Source organism: Aspergillus aculeatus (genome assembly GCF_001890905.1).
Source record: "Aspergillus aculeatus ATCC 16872 unplaced genomic scaffold ASPACscaffold_1, whole genome shotgun sequence".
In the NCBI taxonomy this organism is placed as follows: Eukaryota; Fungi; Ascomycota; class Eurotiomycetes; order Eurotiales; family Aspergillaceae; genus Aspergillus; species Aspergillus aculeatus.
The window spans coordinates 76,531-90,994 of record NW_017962976.1 but is presented as its reverse complement, the minus strand read 5'-3'; the positions used below and the strand labels follow the sequence as shown (position 1 = coordinate 90,994).

At 54.6% G+C, this 14,464-nt stretch overlaps 7 protein-coding genes across 7 annotated transcripts in view; 2 read left to right on the top strand and 5 right to left on the bottom strand.

The window, feature by feature from the left end:
- Positions 1 to 291: 291 nt before the first annotated feature.
- ASPACDRAFT_73957 (acyl-CoA thioesterase) lies at positions 292 to 1,375 on the bottom strand. The gene is made up of 2 exons (XM_020204081.1): positions 1,183 to 1,375; positions 292 to 1,113 (listed from the first exon to the last, which is right to left on the bottom strand). The coding sequence occupies exons 1-2, from the start codon at positions 1,294 to 1,296 to the stop codon at positions 340 to 342; spliced, it is 888 nt and encodes a 295-aa protein (XP_020060639.1). The 5' UTR covers positions 1,297 to 1,375; the 3' UTR covers positions 292 to 339.
- A 644-nt stretch (positions 1,376 to 2,019) lies between these two features.
- On the top strand, positions 2,020 to 3,775 carry ASPACDRAFT_108750 (putative MFS monocarboxylate transporter). Its single transcript, XM_020195317.1, has 2 exons — positions 2,020 to 2,246; positions 2,294 to 3,775. Exons 1-2 carry the CDS (start codon positions 2,098 to 2,100, stop codon positions 3,597 to 3,599), a joined length of 1,455 nt encoding a protein of 484 aa, XP_020060638.1. The 5' UTR covers positions 2,020 to 2,097; the 3' UTR covers positions 3,600 to 3,775.
- ASPACDRAFT_108748 (ankyrin repeat domain-containing protein) lies at positions 3,725 to 6,194 on the bottom strand. The gene is made up of 2 exons (XM_020195316.1): positions 6,158 to 6,194; positions 3,725 to 6,086 (listed from the first exon to the last, which is right to left on the bottom strand). Exon 2 carries the CDS (start codon positions 6,030 to 6,032, stop codon positions 3,990 to 3,992), a length of 2,043 nt encoding a protein of 680 aa, XP_020060637.1. The 5' UTR covers positions 6,033 to 6,086; positions 6,158 to 6,194; the 3' UTR covers positions 3,725 to 3,989.
- Positions 6,195 to 7,577: 1,383 nt separating this feature from the next.
- ASPACDRAFT_55794 (uncharacterized protein) lies at positions 7,578 to 8,504 on the bottom strand (the record flags this gene model as incomplete). The annotated part of the gene is made up of 1 exon (XM_020203055.1): positions 7,578 to 8,504. The coding sequence occupies one exon, from the start codon at positions 8,502 to 8,504 to the stop codon at positions 7,578 to 7,580; it is 927 nt and encodes a 308-aa protein (XP_020060636.1).
- A 1,192-nt stretch (positions 8,505 to 9,696) lies between these two features.
- ASPACDRAFT_20878 (FAD-dependent oxidoreductase) lies at positions 9,697 to 11,016 on the bottom strand (the record flags this gene model as incomplete). Its single annotated transcript, XM_020198980.1, has 3 exons — positions 9,697 to 9,941; positions 9,990 to 10,890; positions 10,951 to 11,016. 3 exons carry the CDS (start codon positions 11,014 to 11,016, stop codon positions 9,697 to 9,699), a joined length of 1,212 nt encoding a protein of 403 aa, XP_020060635.1.
- Positions 11,017 to 11,395: 379 nt separating this feature from the next.
- On the top strand, positions 11,396 to 12,489 carry ASPACDRAFT_20680 (alpha/beta hydrolase; the record flags this gene model as incomplete). Its single annotated transcript, XM_020198964.1, has 2 exons — positions 11,396 to 11,690; positions 11,795 to 12,489. The coding sequence occupies 2 exons, from the start codon at positions 11,396 to 11,398 to the stop codon at positions 12,487 to 12,489; spliced, it is 990 nt and encodes a 329-aa protein (XP_020060634.1).
- Positions 12,490 to 12,931: 442 nt separating this feature from the next.
- Positions 12,932 to 14,464, bottom strand: part of ASPACDRAFT_48867 (uncharacterized protein) — a gene marked incomplete at both ends in the record, with an annotated part of 4,972 nt that continues 3,439 nt past the window's right edge. Inside the window, 3 exons of the mRNA XM_020202175.1 lie at positions 12,932 to 13,257; positions 13,336 to 13,558; positions 13,634 to 14,148. Of these exons, the coding sequence (XP_020060633.1) occupies positions 12,932 to 13,257; positions 13,336 to 13,558; positions 13,634 to 14,148 (1,064 nt within the window). The remainder of the gene's footprint in view (positions 13,258 to 13,335; positions 13,559 to 13,633; positions 14,149 to 14,464) is intronic.

Sequence of the window (14,464 nt, the reverse complement as noted above, 5' to 3'; positions counted from 1 at the left end):
GGCCGCCAAGCAGCAAGGTGTGAAATACCTGTCGATTCAGGCATCCACGGGCATCCACGGGCATCCACAGGCATTCAAAGACACCTCGGCAATTCCGGGTCGCAAGGCACCAATCTATCGATACCTACTATTTCAGGCACCATCCACCCAGACACCTAGGCATTCAGGCATTTGGGCACTAGCACTAGCACTAACACTGGCACTGGCACTGGCTCTCGTACTGCTGCAGTATCATGCATTCCATCTAATCTAAATCTATCATATGCTGAACAATACTCTAGTCTATATGCTGGCTAATATGCACCCCATGCTCGAATCTCACTGTCAACCCCTACCCCCCTAGGCAAACCCAGGACGGCTCATCTTCTGCACATAATCCTCCAACAGCTTCTCCTCCTGGTCGACAATGGGCTGAATGACCGTCGATCCGCGATCGATCTCCGTCTTCAACCGCTCCCACTCCTCCGAGTCTCCCGCCGGCCCCTCCTTGCGCTGCACCGCCTCCCCATTGGCATGACCGTTCTGCGCGCCCGTCGCATGGCCACTCGTCTCCGCGGCAGCAGCAAAGAACGGGGTGTACCCGGCGGCCTCGAACGCCTCCTTGGGCGGGACGGTGTAGCGGCCCTTCTTGAGCACGTACTTGCTGATGGAGACGGCATACAGGCGCTTGAGCAGCTTCTCGGGATCCTCCTCGACGGTTTTCTTGCTGCTGGGCTTCAGGAAGTAGGTGACGATGTAGATCCACTTCTGGTCGAAGCTGGCGATGTGCGACTTGACCTCGTACCTGGTGTAGGCGGGGATCTCGCGCTTGAAGTTGGTGTAGACGCTCCCCAGGATGAACCCCAGGAACCCCTTCTTGCCCTGCCGCTCCAGCCGTTTCTCAAGGAGGGCGGCCCCCTTGACCACGATGCTGGACATCAGCGCCGTGCGCGACACGTCCAGGTCCGAGAAGTAGGTCGAGTTGGACTTGTGCATGTTGAAGTCGATCTCCATCACGGGCGCCCGCGAGTAGATGCTGAGGGGGTTGAGGATCTCCGTGCTCGGGCGGGCGGGCTGCTCGACGGCCGGGGTGATCAGGTAGCCATATTTGAAGAAGTAGCGGTAGACGCGGACCTAAGCAGCACGAAGGTTAGTTAGTGACAGGTGGCTGGCAGGTTGTCAGGAATGAAAAGTGACACTCACATGCCACACCAGGGGCAGCGTCTTAAGGTTCAGCAAGGCCAGGACCAGGGCGGTCGTTTTCCAGAAGGTGGCCGACTCCCAGAGGCAGCTGGCGAATGAGCGAATGGCCTCCATCGTGAGAATATGCAATGCTATAGAAAATGGCAAAACAGGCAGAAAAACAGAAAGAGTGAATGCAAGGGCTTGAAGCCGGAAAAATGATCGACGGGGCTAGTTAAAGTCTCGATTCCCACGCCTCAAAGGGGTCGGGGGTCGGGGGTTGGGGCCATTTTCAGGAGAAAAAACCTTGCGGTGGGTCCGGCTCGGCAATCGGAGCTGATAAGATAATCAGAATGGCCGAGGCTGTTTTGGCCGATGACGTCGAGCCCGGCCTGGAGATGGTTCTAGATTAGGTCTGGAGGTAGTGGATCTGATTTCCGAGTTCAGCAGAAAATGTGCATCTTTATCCTTTTGATGGAACTGAGCAAGATGAGATCTGGTACTACTAACTCTATAGTCTACCGAATGTTGACCCACAACCACGCTAGAAATACATATTAGCATCACATTGCCCAGCCAGCCAGCTAGCCGATCCAAACGCCACTCCCGCTGTCATCCAAAGACAAAATAATGTGGGAGTGCTGGAACAGACATGGTGTTTCTTTCTTGAGGAAGCTGCAGGTAGTAATCCCAGCAAGAGTATACAATTCGATGCCACTGCTAGCCCTAAGAATAAGCTGCATGCAACTATAGCCGTATCTCGCCGTTTTTCCCCGCGGGAATAGCCGTCTGAGTCATATCACCCTCCCACATTTCTTCCTCACCTGACTCGAAATACATTTAATTTAACGCTCGAGTGGATAGCCTACGGTTGTCAAATCTCTTCGAAAGAGTAGGCTCAGCACTACACCAAAGAAACATATCCGTGACATAGCAATGCCTCCGCCACACGCCTCAGCAGACGCTCTGGTGGAGCACCAAGGCATGGAGTTATCCATCGTGTCTAGCGCGAGAAGCACCAGTCGACGGTCTGCGGGGCCGCCAACCCTGACTCCAAATCAAACTATTCCTCAAACATCCAAGAAGTAAGCTACATTTGCTCTCCTCCCAATAACTAAAACTCACCAGCCAGACAATTCATCATCATCGTTCTCTCCTCCTTCACCATCATCTTCACCTGCTGCGGCCTCAACTTCGCCTGGGGCGTCTACCAAGCCCTCTACGAGAACCTGTCCCACCAACCCAACACCCCCTTCACAGGGGCCTCGCCGGCCGAAATCGACCTGATCGGGACCGTGTCATGCTCGCTGATGACCATCGGGGCCCCATTCAGCGTAGCGTGGGCTAAAGCCTTCCCACCGCGCGGGGTCGCCTTCGTGGGCGGGTTCGTGTTTGCGCTATCCCTGGTGCTGGCAAGCTTCGGGCAGCGGCTGTGGCACTTCGAACTCGCGCAGGGAGTCCTCAACGGGATTGGGACCTGTCTCTGCTACATGGTGGCCGTGACGATCGCCCCGGGTTGGTTCACGCAGCGTCGCGGGCTGGCAATGGGGATCATCCTGGCGGGCACTGGGGTGGGAGGGCTGGTGTGGGCGCCAGCCCTAACCGCCTGCGTCGTGCATCTCGGCTTCCGCAACACCCTGCGCCTGACGGGGGCCGTCTCCTTCACGCTTATCTCGGCCAGTAGCAGCGCCATGGCCTGGGAGCCCGGCACGCGCACGCAGATCGAGATCGAGAACTCCGCTCGCAGCAACCGCAGCCGCGTCCACGGCCTGCTGAAGGTGCCCCTCGTCGACTGGCGCGTGGCGCGCTCCCGTCGCTTCATCGCCCAGGCCCTGGGCGCAGTGTTCCAGGCGGCCGCCTACTACACTCCCGTCTTTTTCTATGCCTCGTATGCCCAGACGCTGGGGTACAGCACCGCTGCCAGCGCCAACTTCATCGCGCTGAGTAACGCCTGCAACGCCGTCGGGAAGGTGGTCATCGGGTATTTGGCGGATCGTGTGGGACGGCTGAATGCCCTCTTACTGACCACCCTGCTGAGCGCGATTTCCACCGTCGCCTTCTGGCTCCCGTCCACGGTCGCGGGGGTGACCACCGAGTCGAAGGATCTGTTCATCACGTTTACCGTGCTGTATGGCATTTTTGCCAGTGCGTACGTCTCGCTCTTCCCGGCCAGTCTTGTCGAATTGTTTGGGGCGCAGAACTTTGCGTCTGTTAATGGGGTGCTGTATATGGTGCGGGGGATGGCGACGATGATCGGGACGCCCGTGGGTGGGGTCTTGATTCGGAGTGGGAGAAGTGAGACCCCCGGGGCGTTCCGGAATATGTCGGTGCTGGTGAGTGCGCTGTTGTTTGCTGCGACGATGTCGGTGGTCTGGGTTAGGGTTGAGGCGTTCGTGGGAATGAATGGGGCGGGGAGTAGGAGCAAGTGGCAGCGGTGATGGCCCCATCGCTGTTGAGGTGTTGCTGCAAGGCCGTTTTTTGTGCTGCTTGCTTCAAAATATGGTGACGGTCTAAAAATACCATGCAATGAAATGGAAGTGCCAAGACTATAGAAAGATAGATCCCTACATCTGTGCTCACTCAGCCGCGCATATTCTCTCTACACTGTTCCGTGGGGTATGGCCATGCTCAAGCATATGTGCCAGTTAGGTAGTCCCTTCAAGGAGATTCGATGACCCGAACAGCTATTTTAAAGGATGACTATGATGCTACATGCAATCCTGGCAATATCGTGCTGCAGTGATATATTGTATCGAGCAAGGAAATCTATTCATCGAGTCCCGACCTCGTCGCCATGCCTTTTGGCTGATGCTTTCGGACTCTGCCAATCAGGTTGGTGCAAGGTGATCATCCAGCAGTCTTACCACTGCATCATGGCCATGAAGCAGTGCGCGTGTCCTTGCAGTCCAACCATCCGAGCTGCTCCAAGCAGGATCGACCTTCCCCGTTGCAAGTAGCTCTCGAACCAAACGAACAGATCCCCGGTCAGCAGCCTGCATCAAGGGCGTCCACCCCTGCTGATCTTTGGTATCCGGGTCAGCCCTCGATAGAAGGAGCCTCGTCATTTCCGTGGACGCACGCTCAGCTACATGGAATATCGCTGTGCGGCCCGATCCATCGGTTATATTCACATCGACCTTGTCACTTTGGAGCAGTAGCCGGGCGATACTGGTATTGCCTTTGGAGGCAGCCCAGAACAGTGGGGTCCATCCATTCTCATCCTTGATATTCGGGTCCGCTGGGTTGAGTAGGACTTCAATTGTCCTCAGACGCCCACGCTCAGCTGCGTGGGACATCGCCGTGCGACCGGATGGATCCGTTGCGTTCACATCGACTTCCTTAATCTGAAGGAGCTTTTCGACTATGAATGGTCTATCGCTAGCAGCTGCCCAGATCAATGGTGTCCAACCGTTGGAGTCCCGGGCGACCGGATCCGCACCGTGCTTGAGCAGGAGAATTCCTGACTCATCTAACCCCCCAATTTCACATGCGTATGTGAGTGGCGTCCGCCCTCTTTTGTCTTTCATGTTGACATCGACCTGATCGCTCCCAAGCAAGATACGAACGGTAGATGACTGGCCTTTAACGATTGCCCATAGAAGAGGCGATGCGCCACGATGGTCTCGTGAGTCGGCATCCACTCTTGAATCCTGCAGTAGCAACCGGACCACCTCGACATGCCCCTTTCCCGCCGCCCATGAGAGAGCAGTCCTGGCGTCTTTGTCTGGGGTGTCTACTTCAATGTGGGGGATCTTGAGCATCGTAATCACGACCTGGTGATGTCCTTTTGCAGCAGCCCATGATAAAGGGGTCCAACTACTGGAGTCCACAGAATTCGGATTGACCTGCGGATTGTGAACAAGCAAATCAACGACCTGTGCATGCCCGCTACCTGCTGCCCACGACAATGGGGTTCTACCTTTGGAATCCTGTAAGTCAGGGTTCAGTTTCTCTGAACGAGTAAGCAGCTGAACCATTTGTTCAGACCCAGCTTCTGCTGCCCAGGACAAAGCTGAACGCCGACTCGGGTCCTGTAAGTCTGGCTCGACTTGGTCCAAAGCGAGCAGAAATTGAAGCCACTCTATTTTGCCTAACCCCACTGCTCGAATCAGAGGAGGAGTGTTGTCATCGCCCAGCTCATTGGGGTCTGACTTGGCGACTTCTATGGCGAACTCGGCGGCCTTGATCGAATCGGATTCCAACGCACACCAAACCAATGACCTTCGTCGGCTTTCGCGCCAACTTATGAAGCTCTTCACAAATTTGGTCCGGACTTCCTCTTCTTGTAAGCCCAGTCGATTGCTGAAGATATCGGCCATAGCCTTCATGGTGTCCTTGCCCTTTTCAGCGGCCCACAGAAAAGGACGTATACCATGCGCACTGGCCGCATTCAGCAGGATTGACAAAGCTGCCTGATTGTGTTCCACTTCCTCATGAACCATGAGTGTCCACAAATGCTGGCGCCATTCGTCATATATCCCGGTTTCTACCTCCTCCGGGCGAGTAAACAGGTACTCGACCACGGGCCTGATACGGATGGCCTCCTGCACAGTCTGCAAGAGAGTCCCTCCCACGATCCAGTTCTGCGGGTCGACTAGGACCCGCAATAAAAGACTCTTGCTCGCGGCTAGGCGAGCCACTGCGGTGGATGTCATGAGAGGAGTCCCCTCCAGACTGCTCACATACCTCCGAAACAGACTATCGGCTTCCGTGGACGGCAGGACTGGGAGCAAAATGCTCACGATCTGCTGCGCTTCCCAATACCTTTGCTGCGAGTTCAATGATACGCAGCTGTTGATAAACCCTGTCCACTGAGGAGAGGAAGGATCATCGTCGTCGGGAGGCTGGTAATATTTCCTGTCAAACTTCATTCCGCGCCGTGTTGCCAGAACGATGATTTCTAGATACAGCTCCGTGGTATGCCACTGAGGGGGGAACTCGTTAGCTCTTTCACTCTTATGGCTTTCTTAGACACGTGCGGGTTTGGTCCGATTACCTTCACCTCGCCGGACCAGTCTGGTTCAAGATACCGGTATTGATCATGCCATTTTTGCGCTAGGGCAACTGCGTGGGATGAGTCTAACCTAGTATCCTCCGGACGATTCCTATTGCCAATATGTGGACTTTCAGCAGTCCAATCAGGTTGCGATCCAACCATAATACTACGTCGACGTCCAGTCCAACCATGGCGGTATAAATCTGAGAGACACTTCATCAGGTGGAGTAGCCAATACTCGGGCTGGGAATTGGAATAGCGCGAGATCGCGTTGTCAAAGTGCCCGCCTAAAGAAGCCGCGCTCTTGACAAACCTTGTCGCGTTCTCCACCATCACAGGGAAGTAGTCCTGATGCGGTCTAAGGAACAGCCAGAATATTTTCCCAGCTTCTTGATTGAAGCCCATTCTTGAGAGCAGAATGAAGTCCTCTAGTTCGCCCGCAATATCCTCCACGAGAGGGAGGCGTCCATCCGCGGCATCATCAACAAGAGGAAGGCGTTCGTCCGCGACATTCGCAACGAGTGCGTCACTTCTGTTCGCTAGCTGAGCATGTGCTTCCTCGCTCCTCGTTAGCCTTTCCCAGCTGTTCTTCAGGGACTCTCGCATGGCGTTATTTATTGAGTCATGTACAGTAATTTGTGTAACACGGACAGTTTGAGGATTGAAGCTGCGCCTAACGCCGGGAGTGACGCCAGCAACAAAGAGACGATATACTGGCAAGAGGTTCACCTGGCTGCGGCGGCGGCTAAATGCATAAATACGCATAAGTTAGACCTACCCCGCACTTGCTGACAATCCTGAGCGACCGCACCTTCTTTTCAGCTGATCCAACGAGGAGGACCGACATCCCTTATTCTTCAACCCATGTTGTGGCTCAAACGACATCCAAGAGATCCCTACCAGGGTCGATATCGAAATCGATATGTCCCCTCGACCGACCACAGCCACGAACGGGACAATCTCCCCTTGACGACCTGCCGCTACGGCGAGGCGAGGGTCAACTGCTGCCTCCGGTTGGACGAATGCCGCTGGGGACTTTTCAAGGGGAAGCAGGCGGTGGTCATGTATTTGATCACCGATCTGATTCAAGATCGCGGTCCCACCCCTGTGATAGACAGTTTACCGGTTGTCGCCATGCTTCCGACTGCTTCCTTGCCTCCGAAGTGGGCATGAGACAACAGCCAGTATATAGGATTTAGATCCATACGTCCTGTCATCAATGAGGTCTTCAAGTATTTCACACCACAATACAGTCTAATACTTCCACCGCACTGGTTAACTGATTAGAATGTATGCCCTCGCATTGAGTATAATGTACAAGATCTCGAATTTGATCCAACAACACATCGCTCCGCTTCCCTTCAAAATCGCTAATATTCGTGTGCCCACCTCTCAAAAGAAGTCATACGGAAACGTTCTGTCAATGAGTTGCCATACTTGCAGCACACTCCATAGCAAACCCAAAACACCGGGCATACCATCCCTGGGACCAGTAGCCGAGCTCCATGCAATGCGGGGCGCCTCGAACCAGACTCCCATCGACACGCACACTGCGCGTAAATGCCCGCACGCACGTGTCGAGCTCCCCTGCGTCTGCGATGAAAAATGGATCGTCCTCGACCAGCGCAAACATAACCGGAACCAGAACCTGGGATGCCCATGTCTCTTTCCAAACTGGCAGCCACGTCGTCGGAAATTCGACTAGGTCTGCGAGGGGCGAAGTCGCATTCAGACGCTCACAGAGTTCCAGAACCTCTGCAGCCGCGGTTCCTGGTCTGAACATGACTGCGTCTTTCGTCTCTGCGGGAAAGCGAACGTGATCCGCCTCGATGGTCACAAATGGCGGGCTACTGGTTTTCAGTGCTGGCGACTGCGTATTGCCCATGCCGCTGGCGATGAAACCGCCCAGGGGATACAGCGGTGCATCATCCTGCGCGTGAAGAGCCGCCGCAATGATACCTCCCATGACTCCCAGACTGTGACTGAGCAAGACGATGCAGTTGCAGTCGTTAGGTACCCCGAAGTTGGACCAGATCCGGGGCAGAATGTATTGATGCAACCAGCGGCCGGTCTCCTGGTAGAAGTTGGTTCCTTCTGGGACTGGAAGAATCGAACTTGTGCCCCCGTACGATGGACGGTCGATCGCCACAAACGGTACCCTAAAGGCTTCGCTGCTCAATTGGGCAGAGTAACCGGGGATGCCCTTGAAATACTGGCTGTCGTAGCATCCACCATGAAGCGCAACGATCAGAGGACGGTAACGCAGATGTGGTGCTGATGCTGGTGGGATCGAATGAAAGCCTGTTACAGTCCCATCGTTGGATAGCTTGATGCGAAATGGCTGCATGGGGTTGGAGTGACTGGATGATCTTAGTGAAAGAATTTGTCGGAATGAACTATGGCGATGATTAGGGAGTCAAGTGATAGAGATCCTATGATATCAAGCGGACAACCTAATCACGTTTGATAAAATATGCAGGATCGAGCAGCACGAATCACACTCTCGGTAAATACGTGATTTCCACGTTTATTTTGACTGACTTTCTTTGATCCCGGCTCCGATGCGCGGCAAGCCGAGGGCAAGAATGCATTTTCGGATGCACTCTACTGTACATACTACTGTGCTGCGCGGATTCGCTGTGGAAGGAATCGGTAGGCAGTCGGCATCGGCTTACCCCCGCTATCTCCGCACAAAGCCATCTTAACTCCGTGACTGTCTGATTTCCGCCAGGAATTAAAATGCAACAGTCGTACTCGATTACATCGGTGACGTGACCCTAAACTCCTATTTCCGCTTGATCCACTCTCATCACCCCACTGATTGCGTTATATGGCCTTTCTTTTCTTTATGGGGCGAGGCATCACCACTCCGGTCACGTGCGCTCCGAGTTCTTGGATTCTGTCAGCCAAACAAAAGCTTTGTGGAAGGAAGTAACTTAGGACTTATTATCTCATATTCAATTCTTTAGAAAGCAATTGACCCAGCTTCGGACGTATCAACCACTCATTGACTGCTCAGGAACTACGGGTAGATGTGGCGAGGTGAATGTGACGGCATAAAACGGTCCTGATCTGGGGCTACAAGAAAGGTAAGGTACAATTTTATGCACCTTTGCAACGGCGTCTTGTTGTTTCTGATCAAAGACCATTTCCAGATTTGCCTATACATCAATACTTATAATATCCAGAGAGATCAATCGGCATACACAAATCCTGAACCAGGACAATCGGATAGCTAGATGTGAGACCTGGCTGAAATAGGCTGTTTCTCCCTGTACATTCTACATTCTGTATTTTCTGGAACTAGTCTTCTTGAGCTTCCTATACTGGGTTCATTATACAGCGAGTATGAAAGCACCCGGCTGGGACTGAGCCTGAGTTAGGTCATACATCAGCCCGGTCGATTTCTATGTCATCACCAGGCAGCTCAGCAAGCTTTCACATACAAACCGAATACTACTCCTGACTATTCATCGCGGACATCACACTGAATCTACATACGCTCGACCGAAAGTCAAAAGTCACCCAATGCCATCACCTCAAGCCTCTCCCGTAATAGCTCTCTTAGTCAAGATGGCCGAGTCCTCATTCAACCGGTCCCAAGTATGCGCATCGCGACAGGCCTGTCGACTCAGCCGGACCGCGCGTCTCGTCCGGGATCGCATCTCCTCTTCATACTCGTCCAACGCCTCTTTCGCCCCTCGACCCTCAGTGTACACCTGTCGCAACGCCTGTGAGAGGTAGAAGGCGTCTAGTAGTCCATGGTTGGCTGCTTCGCCGCGATCTGCCCGAATCAGCATGATAATTTCAACATTCTTCAGCAACAACCTACACATCGTCATGGCATGGGCCGCATCTCCGGCCAACGTGATCCGGCCGTCACAGTTATCCCAGTCCAAACACTCCCAATCCGCCAGCTTGATCTCCAGTACCGGTGTTCCAGACGGGATCCCCTCCACGACCGACCGTAGAAACGGCACGAAGCCAACCGACCGCCGCTTCATATTGTCGAGTCGCTCTGCATCGGTGGCCGCCACTTCATCAGCCTCACTGTTCACCGGCCACGACATGCAGATCTGCGCCCGATAGCGCTCCCCGTTGGGGCTCCCCTGCGTGCCGTTGCTCTGGGGGGTCTCGAGCACGGAGAACCAGAAGAATACCCCCGTGTTGGGGTGGCAGCCCTGGAAGAGCAGCGGGTCCATCGCCCGCAGGGGACGAATCTCCTCCGGCGACAGATCTACCGCTACCCCAGTAAATCGGATAGGGAGGATGGAGTTGAGGTATGCATCTGGGCGCAGCACGCGGCGCACCAGCGATCGACTGCCTTCGACCCCGATGACGAACCGTCCGGACACGCGCGTGCCTTCAGCTAGGACCAGGCACGGAGGAGCAGCGCCTTGGGTCTCGATGTCGACCACCTGCGCATTCCACTGGATATGCTCTTCAATCCCACGCAGCAACGCGCCCCGCATCTTCTCCCGGTTGACGCGCCAGCGGGTGCTGGGGGGGATCTTGAACTTGGGTGCGCCGGTCGCCAGGTCGATGAAGAGGAAGTTACCATTGTCATGCTGGGCAACTTGCGGGTCGACTTGTACAGCTTGGATGGCTTGTAATGTGTCTTCGGGGAGAATTTGCTGGATGTACTCTAGGGCCCAATGCAGGGTGATGGCCCATCCTTGGCCGCGAGCGTGCGGCGATGCGTCCCGCTCGTAGATGCGGAAGGGGATGTTGTTCTAATCTGTGATTTAGTATGCAATTAAAGCGTGGCAAATCGTGTAGACACAGTACAGTACCTTCTTCAGAGCCTGACCAAGCGTCAGCCCGACGATGCCTGCTCCGACAATCAAAACAGGGTCCATGACGATAGGAGAATTGGCTGTGATGATTCTCACGAGCCACGTTGGTCCTGCCCCTTTGCCGCCCCCGCTTCATATACTTACTCCGGAGTAGTTCCATCAGCTGGGCAATCTGTCTCGTATCTGCCATTCCGTGTTATCGGATAGCGTTTCGTCGGACCGTCGCATAGATAAGCGCAAATGCGGGGGTGGCTTGGCTGCAGCCATGATACGCATCGAATTGCCGAGATGAGAGGGGAATTCAGCAGGAACCTATCACATCACGTTATGAGTGAGTATAGACGCGGAAATCGGCAATGACTTCTGGTGCAGTCCTTTTAAGCCCACGGGCACCCTGGTTCTCGTAAGTACTCCAACTCGCACAAACACCAGAATCATCACCATGTCGCATGAAGCCCTGAACCCCATCCACCCGGCCGTCTTGCCGCATCTCGACCCTGCCTTTGTCGACCTCTACAATAAACATGTCGCTCACACCCCGAGCGGGCCAATTGATCTCGCGGTCCTTCGATCCAAATATTCTGTGCTGTACTCGTACGGCACTGGTCCTGCGCCGGAGCCTGCGCGTGTCTACGACACCACGATCCCAGGACACCAGGGGGATCTGATCCCATGTCGGGTATATGAGCCCGACAGCCCTGGACCCTGGCCCGTCCACGTCGACTTCCACGGTGGCGGTGCGTGCCCTTCTTTCACCCCAATGGGCTTTTCTCTTTTTATTTTTCCTTTTTATTTCTATTGTTGGTATCGACTTCTAACTGCAACTGCAATACAAGCACAGGCTGGGGCCTAGGAGACCTCGACACCGAATCCCACATCTGCAAACACATCGCCGTGAAGGCCAACGTGGCCGTCATCGACGTCGCCTACCGCCTGGTTCCCGAACACGCCTTCCCCATCGGCATCCAAGACTCCTTTGCGGCGCTGCAACATCTGGCGTCGTCTGCCGGCCGCGCGCAGTTCCCGGGGCTCGACACCAGTCGCATCTCCCTCGGCGGTGTTTCTGCAGGGGGTAATATCGCGTTAATCCTCGCCCACCTGGCGCGCGACCACGGGATTCCCCTGCGGCTGGTGGCGGTGGGGACCCCCGTCATCGACGATATTTCCATCTACGCGACGGCCGCCGACTCGCCGTTCCCGTCCATGCAGGCGATGGAGTTCGCGCCGACCCTGAACTGGGCGCGGTTAAAGTGGTTTGATGAGCTGAAGTGGCGGAGTCTCAGCGCGGAGGAAGACGTGCGCAAGCAGCAGCTGGCCGAGGTGAAGTGGTATGCTAATGCGCTCAGCGCCCCGGATTTCACCCGGTTGGCGCGTACGGTCATCTACACGGCGGGCTGTGATCCGCTACGTGATGAGGGCGAGGCTTATGCCCGGAAGTTGATCGAAGGAGGGTGTGAGGTTACCGTGCGGCGGTTCGCGGGGGTGCCGCATCCGTTTATGCATATGGATAAAGGTGCGTTTCTTTCTTCTTTGTGAGTTGGATGCGTATGTGGGGTGTTCTGGCATGCTGACTGGAGGGCAATAGATCTCTGGCAGGCGCGGGAGTTCATTGATTTGGTTGCTGGGCATGTGAAGGCGGCGCTGCATGAGGTGAGGTAGCTGAGGGAATGTCGTAGATCTGCAAATCAAACTAGAATAAATGATATAATAAGTTTAACAATGTATATCCTTAGTAAATAAAGCTCTTTCTCTGTTCTTTGTGGGGCGACGAGAGCAAAAAGGAGAAGAAGAAGCAGAAGAAGCAGTAGAGATAGAGATAGCAATATCAATACCCACCGCAACAGCAGTAGTTAAAATGATAATATCAATAACCGGCAAATGATATGAGGAACTCGACAAGAGAAGCCATAATTATTCTAGCGATAGTAAAGATAATCTTCAAGAGCTATTTGGCATACATGTTGGCCTTCGGGGGTAACTATGGTTCCAAATCCCCCTGAGCAGCTTCCATCGCATACAATTGCTCAACCAAAGGAACAATCGACTCGCGCAAACCCCTAAGCTGGACCCCGAGCATCTGCTTCACCTTCCTAGCATCGCAAGCGTAATGGGTGTCTCGTATCCGGTGCCCCGGACTCCCCAGCGCCATTCGCTCTCGGGCGGCGGGAATGGCCTCGCGCAGCACATCCGCGATCTCCTGCGTGTCGTACGCGCCTTCGGTGACCAGAAACCGTTGGTGCGAGGGGAGGGCTGTCGTCAACGCGCGGAGACAAATTCCAGCCAGGTCCTGCACATCTACCCAGACTAGCCACCAGAAGAATGGAGATTAGTTCAGTTGTTGCACCATTATGGTTTTTTCAGGAGAAAAGTAGGGCTTCTTACCCGGAGCCTTGGTTGGCGGGAGTGCATCTCGTCCCCCCTGCGCCACCTCCCAGACGATCCGATTACTGGCGTTCAGCTGCGCCAGCGAGGCGATCGGATGGATCATCTCTCCGAATACCATTCCTGGACAGAGCGTCACCAGCTGGAAGTCTACCGCATGCTCTTTGATGTATTTCCAGGCGGCCCGTTCGGCGAGGACCTTGGATGCGCGGTATGCGATGGCCTGAGTCGTCAACCATCCATCAACCAGAATGAAAAAGGATGGACGGTAATTGAAGGATTAGATAACGAAACATACCACATTGTCCGTGTCCCGCCCCTCCTCATACCCTAACGGACTCCAGTCCTCCTCCGTATACACCCGTCCAGGCTGCAAGCCCTGCGCCGCGTCGTAGACGGCCGCGAACGAGGACATGATAACTAACTTCCGTACGGTCGGACAACGGTGTGCCGCCTCACACGCAACGGTCGTGCCCTGGATTGCAGGGAGTAGGAGTCGCTGCTCGAATTGCCCCGGTTGCGCGTCGTAGGTGAAGGCCGAGGCGAGGTGTAGGATGGCGTCGCAGCCTGCCACCGCGGGAGCGAATTGCTGCAGGTCGGTGGGATCGGCGACCACGACGATTTCCAGGCAGTCCAGCGAGGCGACCCCGGCGGCGAGCAAGGCAGCTACAGTGGCACTGGCTTTCTCGGGGGTGCGCACTGTGCCACGGACGGAGTGGCCGGCGCGCAGCAGGGCGGCGATGCAGTGCGCGGCGATGAAGCCGTTGGCTCCGGTGACTAGGGTGAGCATTTGGATTGTAGAAGGCTTAGGATCTATGTCGGGTTTAAAGTCTGGACAGAATTAGTGAAAGAGAATAATATCCACTGAATTATCTTTATATTCCTATATGGCTTGAAATTATACGTAGTTCGCAAGGTGAAGTCCCCTTCCAGTATGGAGCTTTTCCGTCGCGTAGATTAGCAAGTGTTTCCCGCGCGGTTGAAGCGGAGACGGAAGCCCTGGTTGTGCATTGCCTCGGTCGCTGTGATCTTTTTTTTATTGATTCTCTTTTCTTTTCTTTTCTTCTTGTTTTGTTGATTTGCTGGAATCTAGTATCTTAATATTCCTCGAGCTGACTTTGTATCTTCG

Excerpts from the sequence above, each read along its gene's own strand:
- ASPACDRAFT_108748 (XM_020195316.1), bottom strand. The coding sequence starts at position 6,032 with ATGAAGTTTGACAGGAAATATTACCAGCCTCCCGACGACGATGATCCT.
- ASPACDRAFT_108750 (XM_020195317.1), top strand. The coding sequence starts at position 2,098 with ATGCCTCCGCCACACGCCTCAGCAGACGCTCTGGTGGAGCACCAAGGC. Across the intron at positions 2,247-2,293 it reads ATTCCTCAAACATCCAAGAA|ACAATTCATCATCATCGTTC; the intron begins GTAAGCTACATT and ends CTCACCAGCCAG.
- ASPACDRAFT_73957 (XM_020204081.1), bottom strand. The coding sequence starts at position 1,296 with ATGGAGGCCATTCGCTCATTCGCCAGCTGCCTCTGGGAGTCGGCCACC. Across the intron at positions 1,114-1,182 it reads CGCTGCCCCTGGTGTGGCAT|GTCCGCGTCTACCGCTACTT; the intron begins GTGAGTGTCACT and ends CGTGCTGCTTAG.